The sequence below is a fragment of the Mirounga angustirostris genome, unplaced genomic scaffold, assembly GCF_029215605.1.
Source record: "Mirounga angustirostris isolate CCGP_5_RB_7025 unplaced genomic scaffold, mMirAng1.0.hap1 SCAF_1, whole genome shotgun sequence".
NCBI lineage: Eukaryota > Metazoa > Chordata > Mammalia > Carnivora > Phocidae > Mirounga > Mirounga angustirostris.
The window spans coordinates 135,118,737-135,139,706 of NW_026991709.1; the positions used below are offsets into that span (position 1 = coordinate 135,118,737).

General features: G+C 41.9%; 1 protein-coding gene across 3 annotated transcripts in view; it reads right to left on the reverse strand.

Moving 5' to 3' along the window:
* The window catches only part of ZNF385D (zinc finger protein 385D), a 933,228-nt gene that overhangs the window by 302,402 nt on the left and 609,856 nt on the right, over positions 1 to 20,970 (reverse strand). The window contains exon 1 of one of the 3 annotated variants that reach the window (XM_045903876.3): positions 13,661 to 14,007. The exons of the other annotated variants lie outside the window; for them this stretch is intronic. Within the exon in view, the coding sequence (XP_045759832.1) occupies positions 13,661 to 13,682 (22 nt within the window). The 5' untranslated portion in view covers positions 13,683 to 14,007. Of the gene's footprint in view, positions 1 to 13,660; positions 14,008 to 20,970 lie in introns of those variants that run through there. 3 annotated transcript variants of the gene reach the window in all.

A 20,970-nucleotide genomic window follows, 5' to 3' on the forward strand; every position in this document is an offset into this window, starting at 1 on the left:
TGTTTCCATTCCATGTAAAAACAAGAGGGTGGGTATATACATATACCCTTCCATTGAATTTATTTTTTTCCAGCTTTATTGATATATAACATTATATAAGTTTAAGGTATGCAACATAATAATCTAATATATGTATATATTGAGAAATGACCACAATAAGTTAACATCACCCCACAGGGTTTCAATATTCTTTTCTTTTGATGAGAACTTCCAAGATCTACACTCTTAGCAACTCTCAAATATACAATACAGTATTAACTATGGTCACCATGCTGCACATTACATCCCCAGGACTTACTTATCTTATAACTAGAAGTTTGCACCTCTTGACCATCTTCAACTATTTCTCCTACCCTCCTTTTCCTGCCTTCCATAGAATGTAGTCTCTCAAAAACAAGAAAGTGCACGAGAGTGAAAGAAGATTTCATTTTCACTATTTACCCTTTTATGATATTTGATTTTAAAAATTGTGCATGTCTTACTTTTTCAAAAAAAAAATAGCAAATCTTCTCTTAAGTGTATATAGAGAGTTCATTGTCCCTTTCACTTCCCTGGTGCTGCATGGACCTAAAACAAGTTCAGATGATTATCCGATAAGAAAAGATCACCTCATGTATGGCACATTGCAAGATGTGCCCAGGAAGAAGTCAGTGCGAAAGGAAAGCGAGGTCCCTGTGAGGGGTATACACACACACAGGGGAAGCCCATAGCCCAGCTCCTGGCTCACAGAAGCCAGTCAGTCCCTGTGAGGACAGGATTTGGAAGCATTACTGGGATTGGTGCAACGTGTTCTATGAACAAGATTTCCTGTCTCCTGCCCTCGGACAGTCTTTCCGGAAGGGAACTGGAACCGTCCCTTGATCTGGGCCTCAGCCCCACCACCAGGTGGCTGTTGGCAGGCAAACTAAGAGGAGTTTTGCTTTTATGTTGGCTTGCTTGGTAGTTGGTTTGCCTGCTTCAAAAACCTGCTGCTCGATCTGAGTACTGAGAATATGCTCCTGGGCTCTGGTTTTCAGAGGCTGAGATTTACTCAAGGTCACAGGGAACAGGATGGCGGAGGAGGAGCCTGTTTGGGGAGCCAGGCATCTTAGGTAGGTCTCAGCTCAGCCACTTCCTGTACTCTCATTACTAAACCTCTCAGTAACTCCATTTCCTCCTCTGTGAAATCGGCATACTGATCATTCCTCCATCACAGGGATGTTATGAGGAAGAGTTGAGGGGATATACTTAGAACAGTGATGGCAGGGACTAAGCATTTAAAAAACCTGAACTATTTTTAGTAGGTACAGTGCTGCCTGGTGAGGTAGGGTGACTTGTCATCATTCAGTTTGCTGATTTGGCAGCTGAGGCCCAGGACAATTCACCCAAATTCACACCACTAGATAAAGATATGGGGCTTAATTTTTAGTTTGAGTGTTGGTCCTAGCCAGATACATGCATTTACTAACCACTTGGCCTTGTCTATGAAACACAGACTTTGATTCTGTACGTTTAATGCCCTTTTAGAATGGCATTAGGCTCTGGCTACAGTAGGCAGGGATGGGACCAGAGACAAAATCTCCCAATTTTGCCTTTAAAATGGATATAAGGGAAAGTAAGATTGTGCTGGGCCCTTCCTGCAATTGCACATCATGCTCGAGGAAAGCAAGAATAGCTTCTGCTTTGTTGTTCATTTGTTTTCTTGTCTAAAATGCTAGTTGGCAGTAGTTCGGGCCCAGTAACCCCTACCGCGGAATAATTTGCTGCCTGTAGCAGTCCTACTTACTAGTCATAATAGAAAAACCCAAGTGCACCTTGCTTCACCCCTAAGAGTCACATATTTGGCAGACTAAATGCTCTGATAAGCTGATGGCATTTGACAGGAGGTGAGTGAATTGGCCTTCCTAGGTAAGGACTGGCAAAGCCAGCCTCAGTCACTCAACACCAGCCAACTGAACACAGGAAGTGGAACCTCAGGTCTCTATTAGAAATTCACTTTCATGAAAGAGTGATGTCCACAGTTTGGCATTGCACTCAACTCTTATGAATCCAGTGTCTCTGTGCCGGGCTCTGTGCTAAGAAGCGTATGAGTTAAAAGTCTTTTTGTTTTTTCCTCTCCGTGGGCATTTTTAGTAGAAGCTGCGGTGTAGGTGCTGCCTTATCTGTTTGTGTGCGTGTGTGTGTGCACTCGTGCGCGTGCGTGTGTTGTTTTAAGGATATCGATTGTTAACACAATGACAGGTCAGGAGATGGAAGGCACAGTCATTAGCTGCAGCTGCCCTCATAAGTTGTTATAGAGCTCAGAGAAACACTAATGGATAAACAAGGTCGACAGGAACACCAGGGGCCAGTGCAGAATGTCCCAATGTGGCCAAGGCTTAGCCAGGCCTTTCTTTCCCTAAACAGCAAACAAAAAGCATTCCTATTGCTATTTAGGGTAGGCAAACTAGACACTGAACCACGAATGCCTTGCCATCATATCTCAGGGCAGGAGAGGATTTACAAGTTGCCCTCTCTGCACAGAGATGGTGTAACACAGACGATCCGTGAGTACTAACACTTGACCTTTGGGGTATTTCTTCTTTTCAGTAATGAAGGGGGGTGCTGGCTCACGTCCATGAATTTGGGGCAAGAGGCACAGTCAGCATGTAGTGAGAATGAACTAGTGCTTTATATGCACCACCTAATTTAATACCTACATTTATTCTAGGCAGTATCATTTATCATTCCTGCTTCCCAGACAGGGAAACTGAGGCTCGAAGGGATCAAGTTACTTGCCCAAGTTCTCCATGGAGAACTGTCTTGAATGTTGAACCTAGAATTCAAGCTTTGATCTATTGGAACCAGGGTGACCGATTCACCACTGTCGGCTTGAGACTTTCTCAGTGTTAGCACTGAAAGCCCACATCCTGGGACCCAGGCAAAGTAGGATGCTTGGTCACCTGATGGAAATAGGGAGGTTTAGGTTAGAGTCTTAGACCTGAATCCCTGTATCTGCAGAAAGCTGTAGCTTAGATAAATGGTCTCTAATGCCTTAGTATTTAGAGTGTGGTCCACGGGACTAGCAGCACCAAGAGCACCTGGGGACTTATTAGGTAGGAGGACTCCCAGGCCGCACCCACACCTACTAAATCAAGAGCTGCAGTTTACTATGATCCTCAGGTGATCTGTATGAACATTAAATTTTGAGAAGTATGGTTCCAAAATCTTTTCTAGAACCATACCACTGTGATTCTGAATCAAATGGCATAGCATGAACCTCGTTTGGGTGCCAGCTCTATAAAGAACCCCAAATAGAAAGGAGGGGGCTCATCTCTTTGGGACTTCTGCTCCAGAAGCAAGGGGGCAGCACAAGAAGGTTGTCATCAGGCCAGGACTTTCTGCTTTATGCCATGGGCTGATATCCCTAAGGGGAGTCAGTGTATTGAGGGAGAAAGAACACAGACTTTGGGTTCAGGGGGACTTCTTCTGCTGGATTCCTGACCGGGCTGCCTGGGTGACCTGGGGCAAGTTGGGAACTCCTAGGGTGCAGGATGAACTCTGTAAAGTGGTTAAAATTACCTATCTCTGAGGTTTTCAATTCTGGCTGTCCTTCAGAATCAAGGGAGGCATTTGAAAAGAAAATGCAGATGCCTGGCCTCCACCCCCAGAAAAGGAGATTTCACTGGATTGCAGTGGGGCCTTGACCATAGCATCTATTCAGAGTTCCCCCGGGGATTCTTTTGTGCAGCCGGGATTTAGATCCACTGATCTGCTTTTAAGGATGCGGGTGAGGTGCAGTGAGTTAACTCATGCCAGCACCTGGTGCAAAGCGGGCACTCAGGCTGTTAAGCCCCCTTCTCTGTCAGTGGTGCCGCCTCACCTGTCAGCACCAGGCCTGCTCTCCACAAACAGGAGTTGGGAAATACTCTCAGGGAACCAAGAGGTCCATAAAGTCCATGCCTTGGGCTTTTCACTATAACTTTCTTATTAACTTACTATGCATTTTAAAGTTAGGGAAAACCAAGCCGCTGTGCTAAAAAAGAAGTAAACCAGAAGGTTAGTGTTTAAGATCTTAAACTATTTTTTAAGGAAAAAAAAGCCCCCCCCCTTTTGTTTTTAAATAAGCTGCCCTCTAAAGCACCTTTTAGCTGATAACCTTAGGATATGTCCCTTAAGGATCCCCATAGCCCTCGAAGGTATATCCCACCATCCCTCCGAGCAGCTTGTTGAAACACCTGGTGGTAATCATGTGCCTTCCACATCGTGCCCTGCAAGGGCAATTCTCCCGAGCAGTTACTGGGGCATTGCTTCTAAACAAGGGCACCAGAAGTTATGAACTGTCGCAGGGCTTTACAAGAAGGCTTTGAGAGAGATGCTAATAACTCCATACAGGAAGAGCAGAATGTTTTGCCTTAATTTTTTTTTTCTTAATAGCAGGGCCAGTCAGCCAAAGAAATCAGTCTTTAAAAGTCCAGCAACACATGGAAGGATAGGTAAAATCGATATCAAATCTCCCTTCCCTTCCCAAGCAACTATTAATAAACTCCCTCAGCTTTCAACGTGTCTATTCCCGTTAGAGTCTTGGACAGGAAGGAATATGGGGCACAGAATCTTTACAGAGGGTTTCCTGCCCAGCTCACTTTCTCTCCCCTGCCTTTGCTCTTGCAATTTCCCTTTGTTAAAATCACAAAGAACAGATTCGATATGGCCTTGCAGGTACATCTGATCCCATCATGCAAGGGGCTATGTGAGGATGTACCCAAATGTTTCCTTTCTCAGTACACTCAGAAATCCCTGCTGGAATGCTAAATTGCATAACTGAACATATATTTCCAAGTTGTTATTTTTTTTCAAGCTCCCTCTTCTCTTTCTAATTCACTGGGTTTTTTACATCCTCATAATAAGGCCCATTCACATGGTGCTTTGCATATTGTGAAGCTTGCATTCAGCAACTCATTGAAACAGACTCTTTAACCCCCTGTACAAATGAAAAAGTTGACACAGAGACGGATTCACCAATTTATCCAACGTCACAGTACCAGAAAGTGACAAAGTAGGTACGTGAACCCAGAAGATTGGCGAGGGGCTGCTGAAAGCTCTTCAATGATAGTCCTTTCCCTTTAACTTGTATCTTCCCCCAAGCAAACCTCTTGCTGATAACTGAGATGTTTTTGCAGAGACACTGTCTCATTTAAAGCACTACTCATATCAGGTGGAAGATCTCCCTCTAGGTCCTCAGCCAGTTTGCCCTGAGGTCTATTTCCTGATGGTCCCCTGGACCACCCAGGTGCTGACACCTGCAGGATGCCCTGCCCAGGCTGCCTTGTCAGTTGGCCTCTGGCTCCATTCTACCAATGAGAGGCAAAGGCAGTGCATTGGAGCGTGGGCAAAAGGGAGAAGCCAGGGTGGGGATTTCTCTGTTTCTCTCCATGCCAAAAGCTGAATCCTTCCATCCTTTAATGTCTTAGGTCTGCCATGATTCCTTGGGCCCTGGCCTTCAGGCCCACGTCTAGTCTTTCCATCTTACAACTACCAGTTTCTTGCTATTGCTAATCTCTGGGTTGCCTCAGTCAGCCCCCATGTGGCTTCTCAGCAATTCTACCACCCATCTAACAAATTATCTGCATTAAGTCTTTTGTGAATCAGTTAGCATGGTTCCTGTTTTCTGATTTTTTTTAATTTTTATACATTTGTATATTAGGCTGGATATAGAGGGAAAAAGTAAGGAAGAATCAAATTTTACTGGCAGCTTACCATGTACTTCCTGGGTCTTGGCACTTTCATATGCCTTGATATTTTAGTCCTCAAAATAGAACTGTGGGAAACCTATTATCATTATTCTCCTTTTACACAAATCTGGATATCAAAAATGTGAGGTGACTTGCCTAACGATATAGAGCCAGTAAGTGGAACAGATAAATTCTAACGTAGGCCATTTTTCCTTCTTTTATCAGTCACGGAATAAAGACAAGGCCGACTCCATCTTGAACAAATACTGGAGATGGGTGTCATTGTAAATATCGAAGAATTTGTAGCACAAATGACCTGGATTTTTTTTCTTTTTATAAGCTTTGAGTTAAATAGTGACACAGCAGGAATAGATAGCCTATAATTAATACAAGCCTTGATATCTAACACTGCCTTGGAAAACCAGAGGCAGTGGAGAAAGCCGGGTCCTGCCTGAGGCCAATTAGTATTCTAATCTAATATTCTACTTGTGGTTTTTTTATTATTAATTATTTGACATAAAAAACAAGGCCGAATAAATAAAAGTAAGAATTATGTTCAGACCTCTGTTATTAATTGATTCCACCCAGTCAAAACACAAACATATCTTATTTCCCAATCATCTGTATTCATTTCTTTAGCTATCAGCTGGAATACTTTTTCTAGCATTATTGTTACAAATAATCTTCCAAATATATATATATATATATATCCCCCTGTACTTTTCTTTCAAGTGTAAAGAGAACTTAAGGTTTACTAGCTGTGTGACCTTAAGAATGTTGTTTCAGTCATCGGACGCTCAAATTCCTCATCTCAAAATAGAAATAATTGTATTTTATCTACCTCCTGCAATGGGTCATTTGAAGGATTAAAAAAAGCATAATGGTGATGCATTTCGAAAAATACCAGTTGCCATACAAGTATAAGGGACCGTGTTTATCAAAGTGCGTTTACATTCATTATGGCGTTTCTATCCTCAGAGCAATCTGCCAGAAGCACTTTCCTTCATCAGCAAAACGCATGAATATGAAAAAGGTAAGTGTGAAGAGCAACTTCACAAAAGTCTTGCAAATGGTAGTAGTCAAAATTATCTCCATTTTCTTCAGCTTTCAGGAACGACAGTCTTCAAAACTGGTGGCCTTCCTGGGCATTTGTGGCTACCTGCACAGAGCGGGCTTTCGTACCTCCCCCAGCCTCGTGGCAAGAGCAGTCAACATCTGGGGCAAACTCACTGAAGCCAAGTAAAGCGGAGAGCTGAAGCTGTGATCAAGTGAATGGATAAAAAGTGCAATTCTACTGCCTTATATGCTGATTTTAGGTGTCTTTCAGACATTTTTGTACATTGGTCTTAATATTCTATAGATCTGTTCCTCTTTACACTGCAGAGTCCTATGAAGAAAGACGTAAATGGAAACAGAAAAAAGACTGTAGAATTCCTCACATGTATTTTAAGATCTAATTTCTAAGGACTAGTCCTTACCTTTAAAGATTAAAAAAAAAAGGCAGCTCAAATGTTTTCACAGGAACAAAGAGGAGCATTTCTCTTGTCAACACACATATACCAGTTTTCACTGGGGACATCAGCCTTAAAGGCTCTGCTGAGGAAGTGGACAGCCGTCCTCCCTAATTCTCCAACCCATTCAGTGGTGCACCATTAACACCTATTTGGAAGTGCCTATGCACCTGGCACTGAGCTAACCGGGGTGCTGAGGATACAGGTTCAACAGCATTCATTCTGTAAAAGAACTCTCAGCCCACGCACCGCATCCCCACCCCACAGCTCTCATCTCCCACCAGGTACAATGATGCTTTGGGGCAGACAGCATTTGCTCAGAGCACCAATCCTGCCACTGAGGTCTCCCTCCTGACCTTGGCCAGGTGACTTCTCTCTTTCCTCCTTACTTAAGGAAATGGGATACTGCAAGGGTAGGGAAAAAGAGAAGATGGAAAAGATTGATAAGGAGAAGGGGTTCAGTGCATCCCATCCAGTGCTCAGTGGAGGTTCACGTGTACTTCAGGTTTTGGAGTCAAGAGGGTTTCTTGGGAATACCTTACATTTTAAAAGCTGTGTAGGGCACCTGGGTGGCTCAGTTGGTTAAGTGACTGCCTTCAGCTCAGGTCATGATCCCAGGGTCCTGGGATCGAGTCCCAGATCGGGCTCCCGGCTCAGCGGGGAGCCTGCTTCCCCCTCTGACCCTCTCCTCTCTCATGCTGTTTCTCTCCTGCTCACCCTCTAATAAATAAATAAATAAATAAATAAATAAATAAATAAATAAATAAATAATATTTAAAAGATAAAAAATAAATAAATAAAAGCTGTGTAAACCTGAAGCTCACATGCAATGAAGCCCGACTTCCAGGGGCTTCATAATGATTTTAACGCTGTGACAGAGCAAAGCGTCTTCCTATTTTCAACCCTAGCAATTTGGTCCAAGCATGATCTCAACCACTTTAAGCTTTGGTATTTCTAGCCACCTCTTAGGCTGTATTTTCTCTTAATGCCACCAATCATGTGTGAAATTCTGTTGCAAAACTAATCTTTGTGGGAAATGATATGTAATGGCTTCTTTAAAGAGAGTCAGAGAGGGAGGGCAGCAGCTATGACCTTTGTTGTTTTTTGACATGCTTTTCATAGTGTAATACAAATGGAAACATCTCTTTCTCAAGGTCAAAGTAGAGATAGGTTTCCGCTTGTACAAGCATCACTTTCTTAAGCAGAAAGACGCTTGAAAATTATCCTTAGGACTTGATCTTTAAAACCTCTAATGTATATAATGGTTGTTAAACTTGAAGCAACAGTGCTAAAAAAAATAGTTTAATATCCATCTTGTTAAACCAATACTTAATGATTTACCTTTTAAATGATGTGAAAAGACTTAGGAATACATAAAAGATGTGAATGAGGAATGAAATTCAGATAGTTACATAAAAAGGCACTATTTGATGATCTAGTATGAAGCGCACACACACACACACACACACACACCCCAACAACACATCTGGCCTTATCAGGGAAGGTTTCAGACAAAAGCAGCTGTGACCAAGTCTTCGGGAATGGAAGTCAGAAACCACTAATTTAAATTTTTCATTTGTTTTTTGGAACAATTATGCCACCCACAAAATGGTAACTTTGCAAATCGTCATTATCTCATGAATTTTGGAACGTATCCCTTAAATAAAACCATCTCATTTCCATATAATTACAGCAACTAATAAGGTCCTTAAAAATATTTTTTTTTGCTCAAAATTTAAGAGTGTAATAAGGATTCCACGCTACTGGCATATTGATTAAATCTGGAATTCGTTTCCTTAAAATAAGAGCTTCACATGAATTTAAAAGAGAGCTTGCCTTGAGAAAAATCTTCATGGTTTCCCAAGTTCTCTTCGATTGCTGTTCCCGCATGTGATCCCTTCTGACAGGATTCACCTGTCACATTCTCCATCCCTGTTATGTAGTAATTTACTGCATGTCATTTAGATTCATTTGTAATAAAACATAATGGTAATGACTTCAAGCTTTAAAAGGAGAATCTGCACGAACAAGTGCCTTCCCGAGTTATTTTCTCCTCCTGTCAGCCTCAGGAAGATAGAAACACCTCCAGAGCATTTAGAGAGACTCTAGTGGACCTAATTCCCCATAACAGATCACTCAGTACAAACTAATTAGGACGAGTTAAATGTTTCCACTGAAAACACAAAAAAAGAGGAAGGTTTTTCTCTGCCGCCCGCTGTTTTCCACTCATTTCCTTCCCTGGAACCTTGCCGCTTACCTGTTTTCCTAACAGACTGCTTTAGAGGTGAAACTTGATGGTTCAGCCATAAGCAAAAGGGTAAATGCTGACGTGAGAATGTTCTCAACATCCCAGGGGAAAAACAAAAGTCCTTCTTATGACAATGTACAAACGTATCTATTATAGGCTGGGGAATAGGTTTCTGGGCTAGAATTTTCCTACCAGATTTTTTCTAGCTGTTGTATCACAAGTTTCCTCAATTATGTATTTCTCGTTGGGACTGGCACCCTGCTAAGTATTTTTTCTATTTTTCTCAGGCATTTTAAGGAACACAGCTGATCCATAAGGAACACTAAGCTGAACTTGAATGGCCCTTTCACACTTTCTAGATTGTGTTCGCCCCTTTCTCGGGGTTTATTTAATACACTGTTAATAGTAGCATTGAGAGTAGGCTCTAATATTTGTCTCTCAGTTCTGCTCATTTGTTTATTTCCTTTTTCCAGGTTATGCTCATGGAGCAAGCCCCAGCCTCTGATTGGCTGTAAGCTCCCCAGAGTCTCCAGCTGGTGGACTCAGGCCTGAAAACATCTTTAATTTCAGCCCCACAGAATTTCCTCAGTGCAATCGGCCTCCCGTTTTCTCTCTGGATGGCAAAGGATTGAGACATGGCACCTCCCTGGCCAACCGTGGACAATTTGTGAGGTTGATATGACCACTGGCAACAACTCACCACTCCAGCAGTGGAGAAATGTGGTGGGCCAGATGGAAAGTGGGAGATGATTCAGACATACGGCGCATAGAGCTGGAGACAGTACATGGTTACAACCTTCTGCCAGGCTCTGACAAATAGCCGGGATGCACTCAAGCAAAGAACATGCCCTTCATACCAGCGTACTCCTCTTAACCAAACTGTAACCCAGCAGCTCAGGTCTGTTGTACTGACAACCACCCACAGCCTCTCTTCCTTAATCTGAGGAGAAGCCTCCCAGCTGCCTTGCTTTTATTTCTGGATAAATTATTAATGGCTATTCATCCTTGGCACATGTAATTTTTAACTATGTAAAATATTTATGGGGGTGGGGAGGGAATTTCATACGTATTTATTCTTTTTCCTTGCTTTTACTGTAAATCCCAATCAGGTTGCTGACGGGGATTTTCCTTGCTTCTTTCTCTTCTGTGAACCTTATTTTTAACTCCAAGTAATGAATGCAAGATCGATAGCATAAGTAACAAAAGTATCCACGGTGACTGAACAGCAAACTCTTAAATCACTGTACAGTAAGAGCAAATGAACAATTATTGAAAACACTGCACTAAAATTTCAATAGGAGATAAGAGTGAGGCTTAAGTCATTAAAAGGGTCCATTAGTCTTGTAAGTCTGAGACAGCACACTCAAAATGTGAGCTATTCTTGAAAACTGGAAATATTGGGCGCCTGGGTGGCTCAGTCGTTAAGCGTCTGCCTTCGGCTCAGGTCATGATCCCAGGGTCCTGGGATCGAGTCCCACATCGGGCTCCCTGCTCGGCTGAAGCCTGCTTCTCCCTCTCCCACTCCCCCTGCTTGTGTTCCTGCTCTCGCTATGTCTCTCTCTGTCAAAAAAATAAATAAAATCTTTAAAAAAAAAAAAAAAGAAAAAAAGAAAAAAAAAGAAAACTGGAAATATTACTTGCACACACACGGAACTGACTCCAACTGAGCAAGGATGGGGTCCAGTTGTCCAGTCCCTAAGGCGAAAGAGACACACAGAAAAGCAGGTAGGCTGAGCCTGCCTGTCCAGGCAATGATTCTTCAGTTATATTCGAAGGGGGGTATTGAGCAACGCTGACAAATTAGATTATTTACAAGGGAAATAAATATCCTGCTTATGTATCAGTTTACCTGGTGCTACAGCATCACCATGCTCCTCATCACTCCCTGCTGGAGATGCAAATAAAAGTCTTCTGCCGCCTCAACTCCATGCCCATGAATCACCAGAAGAGCCCAGGAATGCAGCCCCACTTTCTCTTTGTCCATGTTCTCCCAGACTCAGTTCGAAAATGAAGAAGGAAGTAATGGGCAACTAAACTATAAAGTGCAAGTGTTGTTTTCAAAAATTACCTGAAATAGCTACAATTTTGGAAATACCAGCAAACACACAAATACACACACACACACGCACACACATACACACACGTAGTCTTAGAGATTTGCAAACATTAGGATGCTAATAAATCTTGAAAATGCCTGGGTTGTTTTGCTCCATTCTTCTTGCCCTACCTCTTATACCATGCATTTCATTAGAGACAGGTGGGCTCTCAGAGTTCTGAATGTCTAACAGCTTGAGCGAGGGGCTGCATAGCATAACCTGAAATAAACGGCATTCCTGAATACCCACGATTTCCTCCAGGAATAGAAAAACGTATCTCATGCTGGAATTATGGTAAGACTGAACCCTGTTCATGACACAGAGGGTAACTTTAGCTTTGCCTTTAAAAGAGTATAGTTTCATCCGAAGTAGGACATCACATTTCAATTCGTACTATTAAAAACTTGCATTACACAGTGAAACTAATTGCCCTGTGAATCACCCTGCTTTACAAGACAGCTGGACTAGCCTACAGTTAACATGAGCTAGCCCAGTGAACGTTTCTCCAACAGCCACATGATAATCCAGGACAGCACGGATGGCCACTGACCATTACTTTTAGACTATGCCACTACTCTGGCCAACCCTCCTTCCTCACCACAACCACATAAGGAATTGTTGCAAGAGGCTACAAACTTAAGCTAAAATTATACTTCCTACTTCTTATCCCTCAATATCATTACAGATGCCGAAATTTTATTTTGTCCAAAAGATATATTCTTTTACAAGATTTCCCATTTACCAAAAATATATTCACGAGAAACACTTGGTGTTTTATCACCTGCCAATAAACAAGCTTACCACCTCCATCACTACCCCTGGAAAGAGGTGCTGTTTAACTCTGGATTCGGCTTAAATTTGGCTATGAAATGAGGATTGTTTCTTCCAAATCAATTTTAATTATTTTTAAGACTTCTTTTCTAAGCTGACACACATTATAGGGAAATCAAAACTGCTGTCAAGACAACTAAAGGCATTCAGCTTTCCCAACTTGTGTTCCTTCCATACTTTCACAAATGTTTCAAAGTCTCAAGAAAACAAAACAAAGCAAACCGTACACATAGATAAATGCCCAAGAAACTAATACTCCCCCAGCACAAGTTTACCTAAGCACCTCTTTAATCTGAAAAATCACTCTCGATCTCAGATTTAAAGCAAACCAAGAAATCACCCAGAGCATTTGCATCTTGGAATCTTCCCTGGCCCCTCTCCAGCTGTTCTCACAAACCTTTTAATATCAGATAGATGCCCTCGGATGATGACGCGGGGTGGAACTTACAGAAGGAAAGCATAACTTCAGGGAGGAGGGGAGGTTATTCAGTCCCAATCCTTGGCTTCTTCTCATTTAGTGAAGGGGTTGTGCCTTCTCTCCCAGCAGTAAGTTGCTGCGTTACAGTGCGAACATACAGCTCCCGGCCCGCTTAGAGTGCTCCAGTGATAGCCCACATCTAAGCCTCAGCATGTTTTCTGGAAATGCAGGGAGCTCAGCTGAAAATCTTAAGGGAGCTTTCCAGCGTGGCACACAACTAAACTGCACAAATATTTAACAGCTTCGAGACCTCTAAAGGTTTAAGATAATATGCATTTTGTGCTAGGCTGTTGTAGCTAGAAGGAAAATGGGATGGAATGGAGGAGCGTCCTCAGCTGCTCAACCACAGCACATCAAAGAATGTTTTCCCTTTTTGGCTCAGAATTAGGGAAAAACCAAAATGCCTAATGGAACATTGATACCGACTAAGCTCTCACAGCATCAATAGTACAGGAACTTAGTTTTACGTTCCATTGAGTTAGCCCATGACTTCCCACGCCGCACCATTTCTCCTTCCTCACCTAGCTAAAAAAGCCAACTTCACGCAGACAAATCAAGGCAAAGTTTATCCACCCCCACCAGTTTCCTTTCTTCTCCAACTTAAACTCATCCACGACTAATAAACAGCCCCAATTGTAGCACAAAGGAAGCTCTGACGGCTGCACCAGCTTGGTCCTCCACTTGCCAACTGGAGGTAGGTTTAATGTAATATATTCTCGAGGCTCAAAGCTTTTTTTTAAAGGGCTGGACTGCCCTGACGAAGAGCTGGACACCCCCAGAATTACATCATCAGAGCTAACACTCACCAAAATACATTATGTTTCTCATTAATCAGACAGCTGGAACCCCACCGCGGCGTCTTCGGCATCAGCTCGCACCCAAGGCTGACACGCAGAGCAGAGCCGTTTCATGCTACATTCGGTGGAAATGTCCCCGGCGTGGAGAGCAGCGAGCGCCGAGCCGGCGTCCTCCGCGGGATGAGCGCCTTGCAGGCTGCCTTTCCCGGGCTACGGTCCCCGGCGGCTGGAGCGTGCGCTCCGGCTGCCTGCTGCACTGCCCATCCTTACTGTAATCCGACTCCTCCTTGCGATGTCCTTGCCGCGCCTGTGACATCAGGACTGAGAGTACTACAAACAGACCCCCCACCCCACCCCACCCCACCCCCGGTTAGCAGCGGCTCCATGAGGTGCTCCGATTGCCTGCCTGGACCAACCATGGCTCTTGGAAAGCTTTGACGAGCCCAGAGACCTGGGAGGGGGCGGAGTGAGGGGCGCGGGAGGCTCTCTTAAAGAGAGAGGGGTCTCCGGATCCACATGGGCGCACACAGGGGAAATTCACCACGGTGCGGGAGGGGAAGTGGTTAAGGCGAGTTCTGCCATTAACGTGTAATTATAGATACACTTTTATCCCGCCCCTCCCGTGAATGTCATCATCTTCGCCAAAATTTAGCCTACCACCCCAAGTTAAAAAAGCAGTGGGAAAAGGAATGGTGCCCTGTGTCTGCATTCTCTTTGCTGTGGGCTTGAGGGTTTGTTGTTTGTGATGTTTATGCCTAAGAGAAAGAAAACATTCAAGGGACCATTGCTAGGGCAATAGAGGTTTTCACTTAAGAAATGATCAGATCACAGAAACCTAGTAGTTGGTAAAGAGTTCTTTTTATTTCTCAAGTATTTTCTGAGCTAGGTTGATAGAGAAATGTGAAGAAAAGTAACGTGATAAAAGTCACCCCTCAGTTTCACAAGATCACATTTGCTGCTTCCTATAGTAGGTAGTAGAAAGGACTCTGAGCCTGAAATGATCTTTGACCCCTAAAGAGGAGAGACAATTTAGCCTGAAAGATAACCAAGACTGTGTCATAATTCAAGTCTGGTCACTAGTATGATATAGACACACCCACGCACAAGCGCACACAAACTCGCATTAAATTCGAGATGAACAATCAAGAAAAGCAAAGCTTAGCAAAGTCTCTGGCTCCTCCAATAGTCTAATGAATTGCAGTCCTTATCTTACATAGAAAAGGATGTTAGAAAGAAATCCCTGGAAGCAGTGCTGATTGATACTTAAATGCTCAGCATGGAAAATAAACCCATAAAATAAGTTGTTTCCTAGGGACTCATCACTTTGGGATCCAACTTAACCACTGGACTATTGAAACTTAAAAATTTCCACAAAAATCTATAAAATTAAGAACTGAAGATAACAAAAGAACTATAGCCTATGCAAGGAAGCAGTTGATCTATTTTCAGTACAGGTTTTTATAAGCCATGGTAACAAATATTTCTACATTGTGATATTAAAATAATCAGTGGTTTTTCCTTGCACAATCCTGTCTCTATTGGTAGATTTAATACATATTGGAACTAGTGGGCTGAATAGCAGCGTGCTGTGCAATCTTGAAAAAAAGCTAAACCCCCTATTTCCTCTCTGTGAAAAAAAACCACTATGACCAATATCGTCTCTTACAATGGATTATAAAGAATTTGGTGAATGTGAATGGGTAATCATATATAAATCAGGAACATCACAATGAGTCTTTGGATAAATCTAGTGATTTTTTTTTTTAATTTTTTTCTAGAAATACTCTTCATTGAAAGCAACTTGGAGAACGAAAATTTAAATAGTAAAGAATACTTTTTTACTCCTTTTTAAAAATTAGAAATAAAAAGACGTTACAGGAAAATACTGAAGAAAACACGTAAGTGTTTTTCCTTTTGGACAGATGGAAATCAGCCAAAAGTACAATTAATGGCCCTTCCCTCAGGCAAAAGAACCATCTGTGGTAGAGCTTATTTATGAAGCTCATCAGTTGTCCTGACCTCCTACATGGGCTAGGGGGCACTGTAGTTTAATGCTACAGTTTTTGGTCCATTTGTGTTCCTGTAGTTTGAAGATGCAAGCTTTGAGAGTTGAGTTTAAGACAGGAGGTTTAAGACACTAAAGGACTGTCTTAATAATTAATAACACCTTGCATTTGCATGGCATTTTGCAGTCACAAGGTATTTTCACTTATGCCATCCTTCTTACTAACAAACTGACATATAAAAAGGTGGATATTATCAATGTCCTGATGAACAGGACCTTGAACCCAAGGACAAATGAATCTGAGGCTCAGAGACATTAAGCAGTTTTCTCAATGGTGCAGTCAGTATAGTTGTCTTATTACTTGTATTTTGAATTTATGTTAGTATCCCCAGAAGATTCCTTTCTTCAAAGAAATAAATTACAGGGGCGCCAGGGTGGCTCTGTCGGTTAAGTGTCTGACTCTTGATTTCAGCTCAGGTCATGATCTCAGGGTCCTAAGATCAACCTCCCATCCTCCCCGGCCTCCGCACTGGGTGAGAAGCCTACTTAAGATTCTCTCCCTCCTTCTCCCTCTGCCCCTCGGCCTCCTGAAAAAAAAGAAAGAAAGAAAGAAAGAAGTTATAAATTTCCCATTTATAGTTGCTCAGGTCAAGGTCTTCCCCAATCAAATTATGTCATTGTGTGTTCCAGAAAAAAATGTATCTACATGGGCACGAATGTACAGGCAGAGAGTATTCAGTAATAGAATATTCCAACCTCTGCCTGGTCTATAGAGGATCATTCCTGAAAAAGCAGCATGTAGCCTCTGGAAGAGAATGGCATCCAAGAGGCAACTGAGTGTTACATGCATGCATTGGAATCCTGTTCAACCCCAAAAAAGGAAGGCATCTGCTTTATTTAAATGGGTATGCCCCACCCTTCCCCAATTAAGGGTTATCTGGACTATCAAAACCTCAGATAGAAACAGTGCTTATCTCTGGATCGAAAACAAGTGATTTTTATTTTAATTGTACACTTTTTACTGTCTCCCCTAAAATTATTTGTATGCATTATATTCATAAAGGAAAAAAATGCAACTGTTTTTATTTTAAAAAGGAATAACATCCAAATAAAGGCATAGCTGATGCTGGCTAGACATGGGGTTGTGGACATGCCGGCCAGCCTGAGAGATGCTTACGTATGTCATGTCCAGGAGAGGACCCAGCCGCTTTTGGGGAAGGACCTGGTTCACACCCCTGAGCCTTATCTGTCTCTAAGCTGCTCGGAGAAGCTGGGGGATCCTGAGAGGGAATCAGGTCACTGCTTGCCAGAGAGAAATATACCTTTCATGATTAAAACAAAAGATAGCTGAAAACCAGTTACATATTTTGAGTGAAAACATTATGGTAGGCGGAGAATTTTCTCTCGGCTCAAATATCCAAATAGCCGCCTGCCTGGATCTCTCCTCTCCGAGTCTTGCTCAAAAGTTTGTCAGCGTAGTTTCCCTCCATAAGAGTTGTCACCGTCTGACACACTACTGTAGACATCTCTTTATTTTGATCTCTTCTACTGGGATATAATCTCCATGAGGGCAGGGCTTTCTGTTCGTTGTTCACTGATGTATCCACCATCCCTACAGGGTATCGGGCACCCGTTCCTACTCAATAAATATTTGTGAACGAATGAGTGAACATACTGAATACAACCATATTGTGTGTAAAACATCATACTTTTCTATGTGCCTGCAGTCAGTTCTTTGAAGTGGATGGTGTTTTATACAAAATGTTTACACAAATTGAATTTGTCCATGCTTAGCAGCAGCTGTTCCTAAATGCTATGCAATACAGATGCCAGGTGTTACTGCAGGTCACAGTTTGTGAGCTTGCTTGTCCTTTCAAGTTCTCAGAGCTGAATGCGGCAGTGATTTAGCATGGAGTTAGCACAGCCTAGTTGTGTCTTCCAGTGCCTTCCCCTGAGCCTTAGTTTAGTCCATTTTCATTTCTTACTATATTGCAGCAATAAAATTTTATCCAGTGTTCCAAATTCCAGCTTGCCCGAATCCCACCCATTCTCCATATTAGATCATTATTATCTTTTAATAATAAAATAACATTGTCAACGCTACTTCAATTAAAAAAAAAAAGAAATGAGGTCAAATAGGTCACATGGAGCCTAATTCAGTAGGACTTTGTAGACCATATTATAAGGACTTTGACTTTTATTCTGACTTATACTGGATGCCTTTGGAATAACATGATTTGACATACTTTAAAAGGTTTACTGTGACTGATGCATAGAGAATGGATAAAAGAAAGCAAGGGAAGATGCAAGGTGACAATTTAGGAAGACTTTGTGATAATCTAGAAAAGAAATGGTGGCTTGAATCAGGTAGGAGCTGTGGAGGTGGCAAAACATGGTCAGAGTCTGTACGTATGTCAAAATAGGTCAGTAGGGTTTGCTGTGGGTTGGATAGGCGATAGAAGAGAAAAGATAATGGATTGGGTGTTACACGCAAACAATGAATCATGGAACACTACATCAAAAACTAATGATGTATGTATGGTGATTAGCATAACATAATAAAGTAAAAAAATTTACAAAAAGATAATGGATTACTGAAGATTGGGAGACAGCAATTGAAAGGTTGGGATTTCCACTAAGTGATGTGGAGAAGGCTATGGAAGAACATGCTTTGGGTGGGGATTAGGAGATGGTCAATATGGGGCATCGTAGTTTACAATTCTATTATATATTCAAGTGAAATGTTTATAGAAGTTTGGCTGTATAGGTCTGGAATGACGTTTGGGCTTTATATTTAAATTTGGAAGTCATTGTTTTATAGATGGTATTTTAATCCATGAGGCCAGATGATACCTTCAAAAGAGTATACTCCTTTGGAAGAAGAGAAGAGGGTCAACACTGAGCCCTGGGACATTGTAAGAGCAAGGGGCCAAATACATGGGTACTTGGTGACTGAATATTTGTTGAAAGCATAACAATTTATTCAATGAGTATTTGTTGACATATGAATGATATTTGATGGAAGGCTATTTTAAGCCTGAGTTTGCCTTTGTCTGATATATAACCACCCACTGTTAAAACAGTTTGAAAAGGGGAGAAATAAGTAATTGGTCAATATGAGAACAAATGCCTAGTTCAATTAATCCATGTAGTCTTTTGATTAATTTTTTAGATTGTGTAGACACTGCTATAAACTCATAAATTATTCCTAGATTCTCACTGGATGCTTCCATTGAAATTAAATGTCCAGGGGCCTTAGTCTAGAAAATGAATTGCCTACAAGAAAAGAAGTAAGAAAAAAAGTGCTAATAGTGAGCTAAGGAAAAAAAAACTATTAATACCATAATATTCCAAAATTCTATTTCAATTTCTCTGTCTTTGGAGACACCCAATAAATGCCTTCTATATATGGCCCTATCTATTCTGATAGTCAGTTAATAGGAGCTCTTTTACAATATTTAGTAACTAGTATTGGCAGCCCTCTTAGAGTTCTTACATTGGAGCTGGCTGTGGCCTAGGCATCTTTATTTATTCAACATATTGGGTATTGGGTATTCATGTGCCGAGAACTATTCTAGGTGCTCAAGGCACATTGATGAAATTACAGAAATCTCTGTCTACAAGGAGCTTACATTCTAGGGGTTTCTGCCTATCAGCTTCTCTACTACAATTTGGAACATCTTTCACGTTTCTCCATGCAGAGGAAAGGACCTAAAATATCCTTCATCTCATCCATTCATTCTTTGGTTACAGTTTATTGCTTCTTTCCCTCCAGTACAATGGACATGAGGAAAGGGGCATGTCTACCATGTTCATGCTGTGTCTACTGTCTAAACAAGACCAGGTATGCAATAAATATTTGTTGAGTAAATAAGTATCTCAAAAGTCATCTACCCCTAGATGATGTTTTATCCTGATCTTACTGAGAATATACTTATATTCTACTAGAAATGCCCTTTTGTATTCCCCTTGGTCTAAATACTTATAATCACCATCTAAAACTGCTCAGATATTTTGTTTTCTAAGAAGCCTTCCCTGGGTTTGTTTATGTCTGACTCATGTGTTCCCCCAATGAGCACTCACACATTCTTTATAGAAATCCATTACAGTATTTATCAGATTGGCTTTCAGTGACCTTTCCAACTGTCAATATCCCCCAAGTAGAATGAAGGCTTCTTTGGGGTCACAGAAAGAAGTGAAATATATGTTAATTCCTTGAATGTTTTAACATACTCCAGAACACAGCAGAAATGTATGCCAGGGACATATCCTATTGGGTTAGTGACTAGAGTATGCCATTAACATTAAACATTGCCCATGATTTAGGAAGCAGCAAACTTTGTGGTTGGAGACAAGGATCAGAAAAGGAAGAGACATTAAGAGTGACCTTAGGTTAGAGAAATCCCAAAGGTCTGAGGAAAGGCCAGTTAAGGACAGGATGGCTGATCAACTATCAGGCAAGATAGAGATCAGAAGTGTTATGGGCAGGGGCACCTGGGTGGCTCAGTCGGTTGAGCGTCTGCCTTTAGCCCGGGTCATGATCCTGGGGTCTTGGGATTGAGTCCTGCATCGGGCTCCTTGCTTGGAGGACAGCCCGGTTCTCCATTTGTCTGCCACTCCCCCTGCTTATGCCCTACCCCCAACAAATAAATGAATGAAATCTTAAAAAAAAAAAAAAGGTGTTGTGGGTAAGTCAGGAGGCCGATATGGGAGTCAAGAACAGAAGGGAAGTTTTTTGTCTTTTAATTTTTATTTATTTATTCATTTGAGAGAGAGAGGGAGAGAGTGTGTGCGCACAAGTGGGAGGAGCAGAGGGAGACAGAATCTCAAGCAGACCCCACACTGAGAGTGCCTGGAGCCCAATGCAGGGCTTGATCTCACGACCCCAAGATCAGGACCTGAGCCAAAACCAAGAGTCAGGCATTCAACCAGCTGTGACACCCAGGGGCCCTAAGAACAGAAGAGAGTTTAAGCAGAGAGTGATTCAGGGGAAACTAGTCAACCACCTAGCTTCTCTTACAGGTGTTTTTTATTAGTGCATTTGCCCTGATTGATTGATAGTTGTGCTTCCTTTTAACAGAAGTATCACTACCTTCCTTTCTGAAGGCTCTCAGACTATTATTTCCCTTCCATGTTTCTCTTTCTTTATCTTTTTCCCCCAAAGTCCTTCAAGAAGTTGTGTATATTTTTATCTAGTTTTCTTTTTTTAATGAAGTTGCTTTGCATCTCTGTAGATACTATCTCCAAAAATTAATGGGCACCACATCGTAAGTTTAGAAGTCCCCCACCACCTCATTTGGTGCCTCACTAAAAA